General features: G+C 40.5%; 1 protein-coding gene across 1 annotated transcript in view; it reads left to right on the plus strand.

Annotated features, from left to right (window-relative positions):
- The first annotated feature begins 400 nt into the window (after positions 1-400).
- Positions 401-21,949, plus strand: part of GPC5 (glypican 5) — a 771,517-nt gene continuing 749,968 nt past the window's right edge. The window contains 2 exon segments of the mRNA XM_050903280.1: positions 401-566; positions 21,038-21,199. Coding sequence (XP_050759237.1) covers positions 401-566; positions 21,038-21,199 — 328 coding nt within the window.

Genomic DNA, 21,949 nt, shown 5'->3' on the forward strand with positions numbered 1-21,949 from the left:
AAGTCTCTCTTTTTTCGTGCTTTTTGGGAGTTACTGCTTACATAACACAATGCATTGCTTCCTCTCCCTGCAGGTTTCTCCTCCCCCACCCCGCACCCCCACCGCCCCGGGTGTACGTGGGCTCTCCTCCCCTCGCCAAACGGGCCGTGCCCACCCCCAAGCCCCGACGGGGCGGCGCGAAGGCACCGCGACACCGGCGGTGGGCAGCGCCCTCCCGCTGCCGCCCCCGGCGTCGGGGGGGCCCCTCCTCGTGCGAGGGGGGGCAGCGGGCGGGGGCCGGGCCGGGAGAGGGTCCCGGCGAGGGGCGGCGGGCGGCGCTGGCAACCTCCCCCCGCGGCGGCGGCGGTTTGGGGGTGCCTCGGTCGAGCTCCCTGCGGCAGCTGGCGGCGGCCGGCGGGCCATGGGGGGGAAGAGCCTCCGCCTCGGCGTCCTCGGCCTCGGCGTCCTGCTGCTGGCTGCCGGCTCGGGGGATGCGGAGCCGCCGCCGAGCTGCGAGGGCGTCCGGGAAGTTTTCCAGCTGCGCCAGCTCGGACCCCTCAGAGGCATCCCGGAGTCCCCGCGGGCAGGTAGGGGAAAACTTGCGGCGGGCAGAAGGCGCAAGGAGCGGCGGGGGCCGGGGGCTGCCCCTTCCCGGGTGCGGGGACGGCGGGTTTGAATTTGGTGCCGCTGGCGGTGGGTGTTGCCGGCGGCGAGGGCTGCAGCTCCGCTGGGCACCGCGCGGCACCCCCTGCCCGCGTCCTTGCGCCCGCTGCCGCGGAGCGTCCGGGCGGACCTGGCTCCGTAGCTACATCGGGGGTTGATGGGGTCGTTCTCGTGGCGGGGGGGATGCCTGGCTCCTTACTCAAGAGAGAAAATTATGTTCTCGGGGTGTGAGCTCTGCAAAAACTGGAGCACCCCGACAGCTGCCTAAAAGCCCCTTGTGCCCACTTCCATGCTGTATCGTGTGCGGCGCAGAGGAGAGAGAGACAGCTTGAGCTGGGGGGGGTCACCCTGCTCAGAGCCGCCCGTGGGCAGGCACAGATACATCGGTGCCAGAGCAAACCCTGAAGGAAGGGGAGAGCCACCGAACTGCGTCCTGGACTGGTGGAGTTACTCTTCTGTGAAATGAGAATGACTTACACCATTGCAAGTGGTGGATCTGCATGTTTTCTCTACTGGATGTGTGCCTATCGCTGTTATTGAATGAAATTCCCGGGAAAGTAATGTCTTAATGGCAATTTGAGTACATCCTAGCATTTATATCAGCAATGAAACTTTTTTTTAAGCAGATACCAAATGACATTGCAAAGCACATATGTGATAAGACGTACCTTCTTAGATTTGGGGTTTGTTTCCAGCCTCGTGAGAACCTCAGTTGATTTCAGTGGTGCTAATCACAAAATTGAAATGCAGATATTTTCATAGTCAGGGACACAGAGTTGGAAAATACTTTTCTTTTTTTTTACACACGTCTGTACAGTGTGTTCGTGTTTAGATGACAAGTTAATAGTAAAGGGGAGTCAGTGCTTTCCTGACAGAAAATGACTTCTCAATGCAACAAAAGCTGAAATTAACATCCCCCTCACTTTAAAATATCAGTAGCCTCTTCCTTTTTTTAAGAAAATCTGTGTAGTTTTTATTAACTTTGCAAGTTGAGATAAGGCATACTATGTTTATTCCTAAAGGAATCACTTCAAAATACAGCTTTTTAATGACTCTAATTTTGAAAATAACGGATAATCCTAAACTTAACACACTTAATATTGCAATGCGCAGTTTACAAATCAAAGTACTATATTTAGGTTACCAGTACCTTTGATAACATGCATGGTCTTCTTATATTGTCCTTAGCTAAAGATTTCATTATTGTCTTCACTAAAAAGAAAACAAACACTTTAATTGGAAAGCCTGATTAGATAGGTACTGTGCAAATGAAGGTGTCTGGAAAGTGAAATCTGAGTCAAAGCCCTCTTAGTGATTTAAACTTTTTGTGCTGATTATTTCTGTGAATAACATCAGTATGAATGATATGATATCAGTTTATCTGTGTTCTTCTCATTCCATAGTCTAGTGTAACTATTACACTTTCTCTGCCATTGTCATTTATTTTGATACCATACATTCACTTGTATACTGGGGATAGGGAGGAAACGTTGCATCAAGAGGAAAGAAATACGGTACCTTATGTATGTTTCTTCTGCCCTGCTCTCTGATTTCCTTCCTTCCCCTATAATATTTTTATAACACCACTCTCATTTTTTTTCTTTTGACTTTTCTGTATTTCCTGTTCCTGAAGCAAAAGCTGGTTTTGAATTATAAGAGTAATAAAAGAATTCCTTTCTCTGCTGCTGCTCCTGCAAGCAGCGGTCAGCAGGAGGTGCGGTACAGCTGCCTGGTCAGCAGCCTTTCACTCTGTGAAAGAATTGCATTGCTGTGGGCAGCCCGGAAAACACCAGCCTTCAACAAGCTGAGTACAAGTGTCAGAGTTCTCACTCTGAGTAGCTTTGATCTCTGAGGTACATGAAACAAATAATTGCAAACAGTAAAATCTATTCAGAATTGGAGATGACAAGAAAATGGGGATTAAATGAGTATTTTAGAAGGTTTAGGTGTGATTAAAGGTATTCGTAGGCTGGAAACATCATGCGAAGAGGAAAGAAATGTCACTTTTGCTACTCATCTTCTATGTTAAGCCTTCTTTTGAGGCAAGAAATGAAAAATATTTTAAAACCTTTTCTGATGGCACTTAGAAATGTGTCTGTGTGTAATACACACACACATAGAAACACTTTCTGTAGGTGTCCACTTGTGAAAATAAGTGTCAAAGCTGCCTTTATAAGGCTTAATCTGATTGCTTAAATGTAGGCATCTGGCACCACTGAGTTTCCCTAGAGTCTCTGGAATATCCCCATGGGGCCGGCAGACGCGATACCTCTGGGAGACCTGCGTCTTTCTGGAGTGGCAGTGGGCGGCGGGTGGGGTACCTCTGGCATCTCAGATGCTCCCTGTGGGCAACTGCGCTGCATGGTCAGCGCAGCCAGTGGCATCTAGGAGCCACTCACCTATCACATGTTAGGTGTCGACTTCAGAGCGAGCTGTGTAGGTCCTTTGCCTCTGCTGTATTGCCTGTGTTTCTTTATTTTAGTGGTACCTTAGAGCTAGCTTGTATAAGGACACTGTCATTTAAATGTCTTAAGCTGAACCACACCTTTTATGTGGAAAAGGATCACTAGCTGAAAAAAGAGTGGGAATGTTAGTTGGTGTATGGATTTGTATACAGTGGAAGGCTACCTCTACAGTCAATAAAATTATAGGGAAGAAGTTGGCTTATATGGGCCTTGGTTTTGTTGCATATATTAAAATAAAAGACTGTAGCATTCACAAGTGTATTTTTTCCTCTTAGTGGTAATAAAAACTAAGCAGCTTTATATCAGTAAATCATGCAAATTGTAATTCTGTTTCATTCAGGGACTACCATGTGTCTGAATTTTGAATATATGTTAGCTCAAAAAACTATGCGTTATTTTATGTAGTTAGTTTTGCAGCGATTGTATGTAGTTCATGTATCTTTAAAGGAGCAAAAATATCTCTATCATCATGTGCAAAAATGCCCGATACATGCAGGAAGGTGATCTTAAGGGATATGGGAACCACAAATTTGAATTTGTGTTGTTATTCACATAACACAGGATATCATGGTGTTGAAATTGGCAACTAATATTAAAGATAAATGTCTTTAGCAAAACCAAGGTTTTTCTTGCTACCCCCCCCCCAGCAATGACGAAACTTGGCTAACTGCTCAATCTTTTGTAGCAGTGATTTGTGAACTATAGTACAGACTTATGCTCAGCCCCATCACATGCTATATTGAAAAATTTATCACTTTCATACTGATTTTAAATGTTAGTTGCAAAAATACTTTGTTTTTGCCGGTCTGGTTCTGTGTGACAAGTGCGGTGTTGTTGGGACTGTACGGAAAAACCTCAATAATTAAAAATCCTCAAAGACCCTTTTCATTGTATGGAGAACCAAACAATACGCAAAGCATGAATTAAATATAAAAAGGCCTCAAAGGTTTGGGGTTTTTTTTTTTATTTTTGTATATGGATATGACTTAGATTATTCAAAAAAATAATTGTTGTCTGCGAAATACTTTTTTTACATATTTTTGTTTCGTATGCTCAATTTCTGGTATTGTAACCTAAACAACTTTCTTGAAGAATTCCACTCTTTTACCCCATATATGCTAGTAAAGCTAGAGCTTTTAGGTGATTTCAGTTGCTTATTTTTCAGACAGATTAAATGGGAGCTCTTGACTCTCCTTGTTCTCTTGGTTGTGAATAAGATTTCTTCTTTGATTTCCTTCTCTCAGAATTTGTAGAACAGCAGAGGAGGATGGACAGTAAACCCGTCACCCTTGCCTTCTTGACAAAGGGCTTCCAGTAGTACATCAGTGAACAAACTGTCAGGCTTCTCTTTGTACCAAAAAGCTGAATTCCATGGCTTATTGCAAAATGTTACATTTGCTGGAACTGTAGAATCAAACAGTTCCCGATAAAGTGGAAAAAAGTGCTGGAGATATTTTTCCAAGTTCTCAGCAGGGTTTTTTGGTTGGGTTTTTTTTGTTTTTTGTCTTTTTTTTTCCTCAGGAATCAATCTAGGCTTCTTTTCAGCAACCTTTCAGAGGTCATATATGCCGTTGTGAGAACAGGGAGCTTAATAAAGAGTGAAGACTGTGATTAGTATAAATTTTATTGCAAAGGCTTTTTGATAGAGAATTGCCATGCATATGAAATTGAATAAATGAGACAAACTATGCTTGAAGGATGAGATAATCTCAGAAAAAGTTGGTGTGTAATACTCTTTTGTTAATTCAAGTTAAAAATATTCTTGCTAATTCAGCTTAAAGTAACAATAGAAGTCAGTTTAAAATCCAGATCAGATTGCTTTGATGCAACTCCAAGATCATCTTTGAATTTTAATTTTGGTTTCTAGTATGATTTACATTCATGTAATTTGGATTTTGGTTCTATTTGAAATCAAATCAAGATTTTATTTTTTTTTTCTTTTTGGTGTATGCAGGCAGGGGCACTTCTAGTTACGCTGTTTGTCTAACTGACATTCAGATCTTCAGAAAAGGGTTTAGGCAGAGATGGAAAGTGAGTTGCTCTGTTACATCAGTTATTGATGTTCATTATATCACGTGTTTTTGTAAAGACTTGCCTACAACATAGTTTTTTGTGTGTGTGAACATACACTGTTGGTTTCTAAATGTTAGTAGTATTTCACCTCTGGATCCACAAAACGGTCACTGTGAAACAATTCTTACAACATTTTGAGATTAAAACCAACAAAAAAATGGGCTCAACTATGTAGCAGCTTCCCCACCTCTATCTCCCATATTTCAAGTTCTCTAGGAAGTCCGCAGTGCTCAGTAGCCTTAGGACTTGATCTGGCTGGGATGACCTGAAAGGCGGTGTCCATACTGCTAAATAGAGGATGGTGGACCAACTCCTGGTTCTTGTGCTGAGGGAATAGATTGGCTCATGTCTATGTTGCTTAAGGCTGGTATCCTGTGGAAGGGACTGACTGCCCTCACTAGATGGGGTTTGCTCTTGAGTCTTCTCTAGATCCAGTATGATGCTTTTGTGATGCCAAGGCACTGTGGATTTTTAGGGTTCCCTTCCACCGCAATTCACGCAGTCTTAAAAATAGGAAGGCTTTTCACAGCAGCGAGTGTAGTGTAATATGAATGCATGTTTTGTGAAATGAGCTGTAGTGTGGGTATATGGAGGGATGTCTATACCTTGCTAGGGTGCCTGCTAGGAGAAGGATGATCTTAGAGGATGTTAGGGAGGAGCCAAACCTGTACTACAGTGTTGCCTACGGTGTCCTCTGAAAGCAGTCTGTAGAATGCACTGCCTCTAGACGTGCAGCTGGGCACTGTATTGAGAGAAGTCCTGAAGCCATCTGAACAGAGCCACAGAAAGAGGTGAGGTGATAGTTCAACAGCGCGGACAGTCAGGGCCAGGTGCTTGAGGCTGATCCCTGCCTCTTTTATTTAGCAATGCTGAAGTACTTTACAGCAATCATAATGATGGCGATTAATGCGCAGTCTGGAGTGGCGCTTGTAAAAAAAAATGAGTTAACAGATATTAAAGGGCGAGCATGAGAAGGACTCATGTCTGATACAGGTTGCAAATCCATTTTGCAATAAACCACTGGTTTGAACAACTGCTTCCAGGCCTTATGGCATTTCAGTGCTGGCTTTTAAAAGACTGTTTATTGTGACAATCCTAGGTCTGTTTTGGGATTTTTCACACACTGGATTTGATCTCATGGAAGTATTTGTCTAAGTAGACAGGTAGAAATTTACCACACATCCGGTATTTTCTCTTCCTGGCAATTAACGTCCTCATCCTGTCAGCACTTGTTTATCTCAAGGTACTGAAAATATGGATTTGTACAGCTGAGATCATGAATGAAGGTTTGAAATCAGTTCCAGATCTTCTGGAAATAGGTAAACCTATACCTCAGAATAATTACATTTTATTGTTGCTGAACTGTCTGTTCTACACCCATCTAGATTGTTTTCAGTTGCAAAACCTTTCCTATATGTCCTGGTTTCAGCTGGGATAGAGTTCATTTTCTTCCTAGTAGCTGGTATAGTGCTGTGTTTTGGATTTAGTATGAGAGTAATGTTGATAACACACTGATGTTTTTAGTTGTTGCTAAGTAGTGTTTATACTAAGTCAAGGATTTCTCAGCTTCTCATGCCCAGCCAGCAAGAAGGCTGGAGGGGCACAAGAAGTTGGGAGGGGACACAGCCAGGACAGCTGACCCAAACGAGCCAAAGGGGTATTCCATACCATATGATGTCATGCCCAGTATATAAACTGGGGGGAGTTGGCTGGGAGGGGCGGATCGCTGCTCGGGAACTAACTGGGCATCGGTCGATGAGTGGTGAGCAATTGTATTGTGCATCACTTGTTTTGTATATTCTAATTCTTTTAGTATTGTCACTTCATTATTATTATTGTTATTATTATTATTATTTTCTTCCTTTCTGTCCTATTACACTGTCTTTATCTCAACCCACAAATTTTGGGTTTTTTTCCAATTCTCTCCCTCATCCCACTGGATGTGGGGAGTGAGCGAGTGGCTGCATGGTGCTTAGTTGCTGGCTGGGGTTAAACCACGACACTATACTATAACTGTTTATGTTAATATATATTTATTACAGGCTAAGTTATTTTACTTCTTGCTGTCTTGTGATCTTGTCTAAAAATAGATTGCCATGTAGAGCCTTTAGAATTTGGTACTGAAAGAGCCAATATTCCTTATTGGAGCAGAAAATGTTTTCTCACTGTATTTCAAAATAATTGGTTATTGACAAAACAATTCTTGTGGAAGATAGGAAGATTTGTAGATGTGAAAACACAGAAAACAAGTGTGTGGTTTTTTAACATTGGTTGTGCTGAAATGGAATGACCTGTTTCACTTGCTGGTTTACATAGCCTCTTTTGAAACATTATCTGTAAGCTGTTGCTTGTTCTGTAGCTCTATAAAGAAACAACTACAAAGCCACTCTGTGGATTTTGAGCAACCACTCCATTTTTAGGCAGTTGGGTTCTTTTGCATGTTGTATTTGGTTACTTCTTCCTGACCATTGAAAGCAGCTGTGTTTAATGAGCTGGAACAGAAGTAGGTCAATAAAATGTACTTTATATGTACGTGATTAGCAGTCTTAAAGTATAAAACAAAGTTCCCTTAGGGTTATCCATGTTAAAAAGATGCTGCTTAAAAAAAATATTTACCGTAAAAATCAAGGGAATAAAAGAATATTGAAGAGTCAGCTGAAACCATAAACAAATATCCATTAGTATTTTAGAGTTTTGCTAAAAGTCTAAATGTCATCTTGAAGCTATTCTAAAGCCCATAATAAGCCTAGATATAAAATTTCATATTAGCTCCTGCTTTACAAGAGGGAAAGGGCAGAAGATTTGAAAGCTAAGTAGTACCTAACATTTGTTTAAAATATTAAGCACAGTTTGGGTAATAGAGTTAATCTTCAGGTTATTTAATTTTAATACTAAACAAGTATTATGCATGTCCGTGCCTATATACATATGGAATTGCATGTGAGCAGATGCTGTGTGTATTATTTGTTAATAACTAAAATGTAGTAGTTGAAAGGTCATACATATTGGAAAAATGACACAAAGGTTTTCTGCAAGATCTCCTTTACTGAACCTTGTAGGAAAAAGATCATTGCTTCTAAGAAATAAAGCTACTGTTTACTTGTGAAAGAGACACATATCAAGTCAGTAGGAGAATGAGAAATAGTACTCACAGGTCCTAATTTTTATTTGGTTTGACAGCTCAGCTACACACTTCTGGTCATGAAATTATGGTTTATTATACAACACCGTTGACTAAAATGATGCTATATGCAACACAATGTTATTTGCGTTTGAGGCAACTTGATAATAACACTTCGCCAAGTTTTCTCTCTTAAATCTTCAGTTCCAAGCAGAGAGAGGACATTTATATGTAGTTACTATCTGCTAAGATTTGGAGGGTAAGGTAGGTCATCTTATATACATGCCAGTGAGGTGGTTTTTTACTGTTTTTAAATACTTCATAAAACAAAACAAAACCCTCCCCAACACAGCTGTGTTCTTCATTGGGAGTAGTTGGGCCCATGTACAAGCTGCGTTGAAGTTTGAAGATTGAGCTGTTGTAGTGAGGAGACTTCTGTAATGCACAAAATTGTATAATGTCTTTCTAATAAGTCACTTATCAGAAAACTGTAAGACTACAGTGATGTAAGAGAAGCAAAATATATCTAGTTGGGAGTTTTCCTTTTTTAGCCTTTTCAGAGTTATTTTTATTTCTTAAATTATTTGGTATCTAGACTGTGTAATAAGTTTACTGAAGAGCTTAATACTCATCCACCGTAGTATTGTCTGGAGTAGTGTGAATTGTAAAGATTGTGTCATGTTGTAGAAGGCAAACTTTCCAAACCTTGTTTCCGAACCTAGAAATAATTCTGGACACGTAGAAGTCTAATACTGAATTATCAGACCTGCTGTACAGGTAACAAAGTAAGACCAACTGGCCTGCAATTACCTCAATTACATTCTTGCTCTTTTGCAGATAGGTGCAACATTTACTTTTTCTCAATCATTGGGAACTTGCGCTGGGTCAACAGCCTTTCAAAAATAATAGGAAGTGGTCTCGCAATGACTTCAAACAGCTCTATCAGCACCTCTGGATACATGTTGCTTGGTCCCATGAGCTTGTATGGGCCAACATTTCACAAGAGATCCCACGCTCAGTCCTCTTCCACTACTGCTGGTTCCTCTCCTACTTAACCCTTGTCTCTAGGCACAGAGGCCTGGGCTTGTGGTGAATACTGAGGCAAGGAAGGGAGTGAGTACCTCAGCCTTATCTGCATCCACGGGCACTCAATCACCCACCCCTTTCAGTAGCAGGCCCACTGTTCTTGGTTTATTCTTCTGTTGTTCACATAGTGGTACAAGCTCTTGTCCTTGATATCTCTTGCCATTTTCAACTTCAGTCAAGCTTTGGCTTTCCTAACACCATTCCTCCACACCTGGGCAATGTTTCTATATTGTCCCTTATAACCTGCCCATGTCTCCACCTCCCATTTACATCCTTTTTGCAGTGAAGCTTAGTAATGAGTTCCCTGTTTACCCAAGCCTGTCCCTTGATAAGTCTACCCACTGGTGTGTCAGGATGGACTGTCTGCTTGGACAAAGGATGGTCCTTAAAGACCTGCCAACTCTCCTGAGCAACCTCACCCTTCAGTGCTGAATCCCAGAGGATCCTATTTGCTAGTTCCCTGAATAAGCAGGTCTGCTCACTTGAAGTCCAGGGTACTCTGATACTCTCCTTCCTTGCACCCCTTCTTACTGATTATCTTCCCCATGACTAGGTTCTCCTTCTCTGTTAGCGTCAATGCAGAAGAGTGCCATACCTGGTTGACCCATCTGGCTTCTGAGATAAGAACTTGTCCCCAGTCCTCTCCAGAAATCTCCAGGTTTGCTTGCATCCCTCTGTGTTCTGCTTCCAGCAATTGTTGTGAGGTTTAAAGTCTCTCATAAGAACCAGGATCTTGCTTTAAAGAAGGCTCAGTCCACTTCCTCGTCCTGACCTTGCACTGTATCAAATTCATACCACAATGTCATCCTCACTGGGCTCTTCTTTGGTCCTGGGTCACCACATGCTGTCAACCAGCCTGTGTGCTCCATACCTTCAACCTGCTCCTCTACATGAAGAGGAACCTCCCTTCTTCACTGCTCATCTTTCCTGACAAGCCTGTATCCATCCATTGCTGCACAGTGGCCACTCAAGCTGTTTCATCATGTCTCTGTTATTCCAGCTGTGTCTGATTCTTTCGGGCATGTGCAGAGCTCCAGCTTTGCCTGTTTGTTTTCCAGTGCTAAGGATGTTATAGAAACTGCCAAATCCAGCAGATGCTGCTCAAATTCCTTCTGGCACCTGAAGCCCAGCTGGGTGCACTCTGAGAGTTCACTAGTGAAGTTCACTAGTGAAAACACACACTCCCTCTCCAAATCACAAGCACACCCACATTCATGGATCCTTGAATGTCAGCATTGCGGCCTCCCAGTCTAATATCCGTGACTAATTCCCCTTAACTGCTATGCCAATCTCCTCCTCCTCTCCTCTCCATCAAGTTAGTCCAGCTTGATGTTTGCCAGCGAACAGATGTGTGCACTCGCACATTTGTCTCACAAGCTTCTCCACGGCTGCAGATCCCTTGAATATTAGCATGGGCTCTCTGTCTCCCCAATACCCATGCCTGGACTCTGGGCCTCCTTACCCACCACTGGCTCAGACACTGAGTCTTTGCAGAGGCACGCCTCCTCCTACTCAATGGCTATTCCATTTTGAAATCTGCTAGTGAATTACACGTGAACACACACAGGGTTAAATTCACTGAGGTCTTTCCTGTTTCTGGCATTTAGACCTCTCACACCTAAGCATGCACATAGTCCCTGGTCTCTCCAGTTGCTGCTATGTCGGTCTTGCAGCACTCGCGAATAGGACAGAGACTGAAATTATACATAAAAGATAAGAGAGAAGGGTTTATTAAGAAGATAGGATAGACCGTGGTGCTCAGGTGCAGCACTGAGTGAAGCAAGTGTACTAACTGGCCTTGCTTACATATGACCAACCCCTTTTATCCCCCTTCCCCTCTATTTTTGCGTGCTTGTTTTTCCTCTCATCCCACCTTTTCCCCACCTTTGGCTCTTAGCCTAAACATCCCATAAGAAGTTTTGTACAGTCCCACAAGCCCCTTATGGTATCGCATAATAAGTTTCCCGCAGTCCCAAGTATCCAACAATACTCAGGTTAGTCTTGTTTCCCCTTCCTCATCAGTTACAATGTTCAGGCTGACCCTCTCTTAAAGGCTCCGAGTTCATTTGTAGTCCATCAGTCAGTGGCTGACAAGTTCTGGTCTTTGTTACTGTCCTTGTTATCACCTGCTTTTTAGTGTTTGTGTATCTGTGTTTATTTAATTTGTCAGTTTTCTTGTTGCTTGCCATTTCTTTTATACTGAATAGTCTGTAACCAGGCAACTTAATGGGCCAGATACCATTACATTCAGTGTAGCCTCACACACGGGCTGTGTGCATTTGTGTACCTGCACTGGAGGTGGGCCCCCTTTCATCCTGCTTTATCCTTCCTGAGGGCTCTCTTGCACCCATCTCTGGGCCACATGCACTGCTGCTCCCAACACCCCACTGATGCACCCCCCAGCGAGGAGGTGTCACTGCACCCTGCGGTGGGGTCCCTGTGTGCTGCCTCTGCCAGCCCACTGCTGGGTGCTGGCTGCTCCTGGCACCCCATGGGGAGGCTGTGCTGCCCAGCCTGGGCAGGGGTTGGGGTGCCCCGTGGACACTGCCAGCAGGGACAGACCCCCTCTGACGGCTGCTGCTTCCTCTCCACCATCTCTCCGTGCTGTCACAAATATTTGTACTTCTTGCCAAGGTCACTGCTCTGTTTCAAAAACCTTGCAATGCCCCAGTTAAATACAGCTAATGGTCATCGTCCTATCCAGCATGATGTTTTGGGCAAATGACTCTCTTGGGCAGTTCTGCGGTTTTGGTGCGCCTTCCTGGTATTAAGAGCTGCTGTTGTCACAGATGACAGAATGGCTGAGGTGGGAAGGCACCTCTGGAGATCCTCTAGGAGAGCCCCCTGCTCAAAGCAGGCTCAGCTCTAGCAGGTTGCTCAGGACCATGTCCAGTCAGGTTTTGAGCATCTCCGAGGATGGAGACTCTGTGACCTCTCAGGGCGACCTGTTCTAGTGTTAGACCATCCTTGTGGTGAATTTTTTTTTCTGAAGTGGCTGCTTTGCCAAGGGTGGTGAATGGTTTATCACATATTTAAATTAATAAATAGGCTACAGGAAAAGCAATAAATGAAATTAGTTTTAAATAATCATAAACCACATTAACTTAAATTATAACACATCACATATTGCCTAAATTGTGCTTTGCTTGTTCTCTTTTAGGTAAAATTTGAGAAAAATTGTAGTTTCAAGAAATCTGTACCTTTTAATGAAAAGAAAAAACCTCTAAAAGTTTATTAACTAATCTGATTCAGCCCTGTAAAATGTGAATACTTTTATGTTGTTAGTAAAACAAAATGGTGTATGTTACAACTGAGGGTAGCATCAGGAAAACATGGCATTCTTTTTTTTCCTTTTTTTATTCTGCACTAGGAATAGAATTGAGTTAAACGTAATGACCTTACTGTGATAAATGTGTTCTCAAATGAAGGTCAAAAAAAAGAAAAATAAGTTTTGATCAGGAAATCTAGAGCCTAAAGCCAATCGGGAGGATATAAAGTTTAACATTTTACATTTTCAGGGAAGGGGTTTGGGGAAAAAGCATGATATCTCTGTGTGTATTTAATGTCACTGACTTTAATCAATGCTAGAAGCTAAACAACTCTAGCACTTTCCCCTTTTTAACATCAGTGAATTAATCTTCACTACAATAACAACTAAACCAAATTACACAAGGAGAGAGGGGAAATAGAGAGGCTGTGTGAAAATTGCATGGCAGGACCCTGTAGTTCTGTTCATCCACTGGCTGGTGTCTGTCCCAGCTCCCTCCTAGCCTCTGTGGGTAAATCTTCCTACCCCTGTGCTGGAGGGGGACGTCAAGTGCCTGGAGCTCGGCACAGAGCTGAAACATGGCCAGCACATGTGAGGACTCTGCATCTGGGAAGTGCTCTTGCATCCCACAGCTAAGATGTGCCCAGGCCCAGACAGAGCCCAGACCAATAATTACCTAACAGAATTCGTGTTTCCTGAAGAAATCACGAATGAAATTATCATGAGATCCCACTACTGTGGTGCTGACAAGGTTAAAATTCAGGAGCCCCTTTTCTGTACTGATGTGCTCTGATTACTGTGCATTGCCCTTCTGCACAAAACTCAAAGCAGAAAAAAAAGCAGCAGGAACATCACAAGTTATGAATTACCAGCTTCAAGTGAGCACTCTGCATACTTTGAAGGGTTGCTTCATTAGTTGGGTTTTTGTTGTGTTTTTCTTGCCTTGTGGCTGCTGCCATCCTTTTCCCTAAGGGGCAGCAAGCCAAAAATGTTACTCTGGCTCTTCAGTAATAGTTGAAGCAATTTAGCTAACTGTCAATCTCATATAGCTGATTCCCCTCACACCCAGACATACACACACACAAAAAAAAAAACCCACAGAAGAGAAAAAAAAGCAGAGGATGTTTACAGATGTCATGAACAAAAAAAAAAAAAAAAAAAGAAAATGCATTGTCCATGCTCCATTTGGATCAAACTTACTCCAGCCACTTACAAACCTCTCTTCTTCATTTAACAAACCAATGGCTTATGTCATAGAGAAAGTGAGAATAGTTGTTTGTAATACTTTGAATACCACGGAAGCACTTCTGTGATGCTCTAAAAAAGATGTACTTGATATTTCAGACTAGTATTTAAGATCATAGACCTAGTTCAAAACTATAGTCAATAAAGACCGTGATTGATCTCTGCATATGTGCCCCTAAAGAACAGCTAGAAAATCTAAATTCTTGTTGATGACGTTAATACAAGTGTCTAATTTTAATTTTTTTAATCATCCTTCTGATTCTTAATGCTTTTCACTTCAACTATACTAAAATAGCTAACCTAGCCGTGAAAAAGACTTGAGTGTGTTCATTATGTTCCACCTGCAAATTAACAGTCGAACCTTCAAAGTTTTTCTGCTTTTAAGATTTTCTATGCTTTATTGATTCATAAATTCTGTTTGTGGCCTTGAAAATATATTCCATATTGATATGCTTATTTTTTTGTACAAGTTCATCTCTGGAAAATGTGTATATTGGACACTCCATCACTGCAGAGAAGCAAGTTGTGAAAAGTGTAGTGGAGTGTGTGAGTCTTCAGTGTGACACTGCCTAGTTCTGTTTTCTTTGTAATCATGCTTTCGGCTCGTGAAGAAGAACACAAGAAAGCCCTAATGTAGACAATGCTTAATAAAATTAATCTAGATTAATTTATCCTCCTCTTTGTCTTTTAATTCTGGTTCAAACTACTGCTGTGTTTCTTTTTCTGACAGATTTGTTGGCCTCTTATAATCGTACTTAAAAGTTTCTGAGGTTAAAAAGAAAATAAGGATAGTTAGGCATATTAAACTTAAAAAGTACGAAATCAAGAAATATGAAGATTACTGAGAATTGTGCTAGAAAATAAATATTTGTATTTTTATATAAATATATAATTATATTAAATATTTATGAAAGAGAGGTACATGAGATGAGTGGCTCGGGGTTCTCAGGCTGCTTTGTGAAATTGGAAGTGAGAGGTGCATGTTGAGAATGATTGCTTCCAGCGTCTGGTAGAATAAAAGGGTTTGGAAGCCAAAGCCATCATGAGGAATCTCTGTGCTAATAGTAAACCGAAGGAGCACATTTTAGGAAGAGTGGAGAGACCTTTTTTAGAATAATATAGGAGCAGTGGGCTATCTTCTGGGTATCTAGAAATGAAATAATTTGTTTAGTGTTTTTGTCCCCATAAAACTGATGCAGCTTTGAGGAAAAGCCAAGCTCAGGGTTGTTCTGAGTTAGCTTCTGTGTCAGTCTCTTAAGTAGGTGCTGAGCATCTTTCTTGACAAAGATGAGCTTTGGGCAAGGTCAGACATGAATTTAACATGTATCATATAATAAAATTTCTAATAGCCCTAGAGGTTTCAGCAACATAGGAGTTCATCATTTAATCCAGATGTTAGTCTAATTAGATGAATTGATGAAATGATGAATTTGTGCCTAACTGTTCAGCTTCTATTTCTTGAGGCCATCTTATAGGACAAAAATATTCTCTTGATAGGATATTTCCATTGTAGAGTCCCAATTCAGCTGTACTTAAATTAATGGATATATTAGTTACCAAATGTAAGTTTGAGCAGCAGTATTAATAATGATGTACCAGACACCTCAAAATTCATGCATGTGGGTTAAAAAAATCTGCCTTAGATTTGTACTGTCACAAGTGACCTCCGTCCCCCCTGCAGTCTTTCTTCATAAGTCATGCTGGCTAGAAACTTCTTTATGAAAATGAAAGGCTTTCCTAGAACAGCAGAATTGGAGTTTTAAGAAAAAACAAGTACTGCGAAGAATTGTAAAATTGCTTGGTTTGTCAATGTGAGACCAATAGACAAACATGAATAGATCAGGTTATATGACTAATTCTTTCCTTTTTGAGCTCTTTGCTGATTTGTTTGAAGGTTAGTAAAGAGAAATCGTATGCATAAGTAATTAAAAAAATTAAATAGACAATCTATTTTTAAATAAGCAAGCATAAACAAAACCTTTCCTTTTCAGAAAAGAGCCTAAAGAACACATATAGCAGAATAAAGAATACAGTAAATCTGAAATTGGTATGGTATTGAAATGTGTCCAAACAACTTAATAACATGGTTCCTCTCTTTTACAGTGTCTGTTACATGACTATATAGCTGCCTGCCTTTTTTCGACAGTAGTGAGTTGTTTTTGTTACAAGCAGAAGATGATATTCAGTAACCAAAAAGGAAAAAAGGCTGTTGTAATGCAATATTGTGAATATTGCTATCAGTATAAACATTTTTTCTCTTGATGTTTGTCACGTGTATTGCTGCTGGCATACTACAGACTATACCTTGGCTTGTCTCATACTGTGATATTCTTTGTGTGATAAACTCTTTGAGAATAAAAAAAAATAAAGTGGGAGAGAAAGAACTGCGTGTCATACCTGTGGATAGACCTTTCTGGTATGATGAATAAATATTGCTGCAGGCTTATTTATCATTCCTTTAATTTGTTTGTAGGTGGGTGGTATATTAGTCCAGTTTGCTGCTTGCTGTTTTAACAGTGTGTTATTTTAAAATTCTCATTTACTGTAGCTAGTATTTAAATTAGTTAGTATTCAGTATGACAGCAAATGTATCTAATCACGAGCAAGAGGATTTAAAAGGATTAATAGAAACTTGCAGTGTTTTATTTCCTTAAACAATGTCAACTTAGACATGTTTTGCATTAGAGTTATTGCACCAGAAGTTACATGTGTTTTATATACATGCAGCATAGCTCACGCCTGGAACAGGTAGTATTAACATAGTTTTAATCCTTACATTTCTTGATTTGAGTCGTGCACCACAGGCACTGTTCTCTTGACCCATTCCCTTGAGTAACCTGCTGTCTCTCTCCAGAACCAAAGTTTGCTGAAGCCATCACCACTGCCCTGATAAAAAGATTTAACTTTTAAACACGTGTCGTAAGAGCTACAGCTATAGGTTGCAGAAAAACAAACTTTCATGTAGTTCAAGTTCCAGCTTTGCCTGTTTTAAATGCTAGATGTGGCCAGCCGTAAGCACAAGCATCTGAAGTGGTTGCTTAGGGTTCCATGATTTGGTCTATTCCCACTGCTGCTCCTTCCCCACTTTTTACTGAGTTTTAGCTGCACTGCAGCAATTGCCCTCTGCAGAGAAGTCTGTACCCAGAGCAGCTCATCTGCATTATATCGCTCTTACGTGAAGCGGCAGTTTCTACGTCTGCTTTGTTTTATCCTGGGCTGCGATTTGGCCTATTGCAGAGCATGCCATTATTTTGTGAGGAAAAGTGGGATGAGAGGAGTCTTCAGTATTTTGGGGGTGGGGTCATGGTGTCTAGGGCTGGGAATGTGGGAATGCTGTAGGAAGGCAGGGATGGTCAGCAGTGCAGGGGCCTCAGTTTGGGGAGCTGGTATGGACTGGGAGGTTGGAGTCAGTGGGGTCAAAGGATTGAAATCTGGCTTGGGGAAGCGTGGGGCATGCAGTGGAGATGGAGGAGAGGGAGGCTGTATATAGTTAGTTACATGAATTCTGAGGTTGTAGAGCACTGGTGAACTGTATTTTTAATACTCATAATAAAAATTATTTTAAGATGCTCATTAATGTTGCTTGGAGGTAAGCAACTTTGTTAAAGGCTGGCTCTGACACTAGCACTTTCTTTGGCATGCATAACATAAATACTAGAGTAGCTAATAAATAGATAATTTAATAGACCACCTTAATTTTGCAGCTTTATTTTCATTCTTCGGCTGAATTGGAATGTCGGAGGATGGAATATTAAAGTTTTCACATGGCAAGAGATTTGTAAAGGCAGCTGGCCAGGAGAAATTACTTTGTTTGTAAATTGTAAAAATGTACATACTGAAGAACATGGACATTCTATTTTAAAATAAATGATGAGGATAAGTAGCCTTCACAAACATCAAGGTGTATGAGGAAAAAGATACCTTGTAGCAACAGTGTAACACGAAATAAAATTTCTTAATACTCGCAGAAGTTCAGTGATTCATACCTGCATTAGAATAGAGTTTTAACTTTCTGTTGTGATAGTGAAGGTGTTCAGCTTCCTGGACTGTGGGTTGTAGGTGTATTAATCGCTGTGTGTTAAACTGCTCCTGGAAACCACTTCAAAGAGATTTATAGGGATATCACTTGCCTTAGTTCATTTTCACATCCAGAGGTTACGTTCTTACTTTTGCATGCTACCATGAAGGCAATCTCAGATTTGTGAATTCTGTATGGTAGTAGGATTTCTTAAAGTATCTACTGCTTTTCCTTGAACATAATTATATTTACTGCTGCTTATGTCTGTGAAATGGATTTATTTCAAGGCACACATTTTTACCATGGGCAGTAAACTGTTCTTGTGTATATGAAGTCAAACTTTTGTCTTTGTAAATATGGAACTATATCAATTCCTGAGCAGCACTCCTCACTAAAATGAATTAGTTTTGCCTGAAAACTTACATCATATGACCTAAAGCATGAAGCAGAAAAGATCCTTTAAAAATTAAGAGAAATTCTGTAGTATTTAATACTGAAGGTTCAAATGTATCCTCCTTCCACACCTGCTTTTGGATGGAGGGACCAGGAATTGTGAAGATGGAAACCACCGATGCCAGAAGGAAATGTTCAGCAACTCTGAGACTGTATTATCTGCAGTTAGCAAGGGAAATTTGTTTATTTGTCATGGGAATCAATTACTTCTGTGTAGTATTGTGGAGGCAAGCGTTCATCCATGGCTCGGATAACTCCCTTTTTTTTATGGTCCGTATAATTTACCTGTTTCATTCTGGCCTCATGCTTTTTCTAAACATGATTTCTAAGGGATCTTCTGGGTCTTTTCTACCTGTCTAAATATGATACAGTGGGTTCCTGCTTCAGGATTGGGATTGCTGTATTTAAATAATAACATTTTTTCCCACTGTGTAGCTGAAGTGAAGTTCCAGGGCCAGGAATCCCTTCATTAAGATTGCTTCAACCAACACATGGATAAAGGGACATGAGTTTGATATAATGAATTTAAACATTTTGCCATTCTTCCAGAATGCTCTGATCCAGCCCTCAGTAGCTTAACTTTTCTTTCTTAGCTTTCTGGAATATATTATTTAAAACACCTAATTTACATAAGATAACTAATGGAATATTTAGGGTGCAAAATGTGTAAGGCCTCCCTTTCCCCATAACTTTATTCATACTACCATAGAATGATTTATCAGAGAAAAATAGGTGTCTTGGTTTCGGCTGGGATAGAGTTAATTTTCTTCTTAGTAGCTGGTACAGTGCTGGGTTTTGGATTTAGCGTGAGAATAATGTTGATAACACTCTGATGTTTTAGTTGTTGCTAAGTAGCGCTTAAGTTAAGGATTTCCAGGTTCCCATGCTCTGCCAGCAAGCAGGTGTGCAAGAAGCTGGGAGGGAACACGGCCAGGACAGCTGACCCAAACTAGCCAAAGGGATGTTCCATACCATGGAACGTCATGCCCAATATATAAACAGGGGGGAGTTGGCTGGGAGGGGCGGATCACTGCTGGGGCATCAGTCAGCGGGTGGTGAGCAATTGCATTGTGCATCACTTGTCTTTTCTTGGGTGTTATTTCTTTTTTTTTTGTTATATTCCTTTTCATTACAAATATTAGTATTATTATATTTTATTGTACTTTAGTTATTAAACTGCTCTTAGCTCAACCCACGAGTTTTACTTTTTTTTTTTCCGATCCTCCTCCCCATCCCTCTGGGAGTGGGGAGGGGGAGGTGGCTGCATGGTGCTTAGTTGCTGGCTGGGGTTAAACCACAACAATAGGGGGAAAAAAAAAAGATTTAAAAGGAATGCTAAATCTTGTAGGTTTAGTGCTAGGGAAATAAAAGGTTAAGTACAAAGAGGTGGTGTAAGAGCTGAAAGTGACTATAGAGGCAAGGGCAATGTGGATTTAAGTTTTGACTTTTGAATTTCTTACTTTTTTTCTTCTGATCATGATCTTCCCTTTTCACCTATTATGAAGAAAGAGCAATGCATATACGTATAACCACAGAATTAGAATTTAGTCCACAGAGCAGATGAAAAAAGGTCCTTACTGCGTTTGCTAGAAATCTTGTGATACCTGTCAGTAAAACAGCATATCTGAGAACAGAATTTGGATTGGGCCATTAAATTTTGTATTAATATAATTTAACTTCTCACATATTTCTTGTTTCATGAAATGTTTGTTTCCTCATTTTAGAAAGCGTTGTTTAGATACAGTGTAAAAAACATTTTAAATACCACATGATAACAAGGAAGGTGAATAAGGTATTTTCATGCTTGATTATGCTCCAATTATAGAAAAAATATGAAACAGACAGCTGTTACAACAGTACTGAATTGCCCCTCTTGAATTTCAGCGTGCCCAAAATTTTAAAAGGTATTCCTTTCTAGGAACATTTCCTGACATGCTAGTGAAGTAGTGAATTGGCGTGACAGATACGTGGGAATGTTAGACATAGAGGAAGACACAGTTAGAGAGACTGGACTGGAACTTAGGACTGCTTCCATATAAAAGTTAGTATGAGAGTATTCCTTATAAACCTATCAGGAATGGTCTTTCCACTGGTGTGTCTGTAATATTTAGCAGTAGTTAGCTCTTTCCGGTCCAAGATTTACAGAAGAACAAGAGTGCCAGCCATGAGCTGGCCCAGCAGTTCAGTATTCTAGATGATCATAGAATCATACAATAGTTTGGGTTGGAAGGGACCTTTAAAGGTCATCTAGTCCAACCCCCCTGCAATGAGCAGGGACATCTTCAACCAGATCAGGTTGCTCAGCCCGTCCAACCTGACCTTGAATGTTTCCAGGGATGGGGCATCTACCACCTGTACAATGATGTACGATGCATATTCGATGTATTTTACCAACATTAGTTAGCAATATTCACAGCTGGAAGAGAATTACAGTATCAAGGAAATTACATTATATGACATTAATTAACTGTAATAAGTGTACTCTTCCCACAGAATTTTAGTTAGTATCCCCTTCTATTTTTTGTTTAACAAGACCAGATGTCTTTAAATCTTTGGGTATTTCTTTTATGTGTCTATACCTATGTAAAAAAAAAAAAATTTTCTGTGTATTTGTGTACTGCATACTTCTGTTTTGTAGTAATCAATGTAATTGTCTCTTTCTCTAGGGGTTGATCTCCAGGTTTGTACTTCTAAAAATCCAACATGCTGTACCAAAAAGATGGAAGAAAGATATCAGACTGCAGCAAAGCAAGATATACAGCAAGTGCTTCAAACATCAAGTGCTATGTTAAAATTTTTAATATCTCGTAATGCAGCTGCTTTTCAAGGTAAGGCTTTCTGCTTTTTGTTTCCAAACTTGTTCATATTTTTCTTGATTTTCATCTTTGATTAGTTTATGCATGTAATAAAAGTTATCTGTTAATTTTTAGTTTCTCCCTATGCTTTTATGCCTTCAAAGAAGGAGTATTAAATCATACACATGATTAGAAACTGCATTGCTTTTGGAATTTGTGACTTTTAAAAAATGATATTTGAGAAAAAGTAAGAAACTGTTTTAGTAAGATGCTTTGATTTGAATTGTAAACCAGTAACTTGGCATTCCTCTTGAACTTCTTTAACTTGGACGATACTAAAATGCAAAATTATTGCCTGGAGTGCTACAAAAGAGAGATTTTATTCTGGTATTTCTGCCCACCATGTTCTTTGTCTTGTTCTAATAGAAATACTTGGGTAGGGTTTTTTTGAGGTTCATTTTTGGGATCTAGTTTTGTAAGCTTTTGAGTTTCTTAACAAAAATTCTGAGTTTCTAAAAATAATTTTAAAAAAAAATTGGAAGTTGAGTGACAGTTGTTCCAACGCACAATAGGAAGCTATCTGATAAATTGTTATTTGGGCTGGTCGTGGGATTGCCTTTTAGCAATTACCCTGCATACTATTCCGTTTTCTCTGAATTAATAAGGCATAAGTTAATGCAGAAATTGGTTAGGAGCTGGGAAGATGTGAGAAATAGTGGCGATATGAGGTTGTATGTGATAGAAAAGGATATAGAGTTCACGTGTGTTGAGGACAAAGCCCTA

This window comes from Gymnogyps californianus, chromosome 1, assembly GCF_018139145.2.
Source record: "Gymnogyps californianus isolate 813 chromosome 1, ASM1813914v2, whole genome shotgun sequence".
Classification (NCBI taxonomy): domain Eukaryota; kingdom Metazoa; phylum Chordata; class Aves; order Accipitriformes; family Cathartidae; genus Gymnogyps; species Gymnogyps californianus.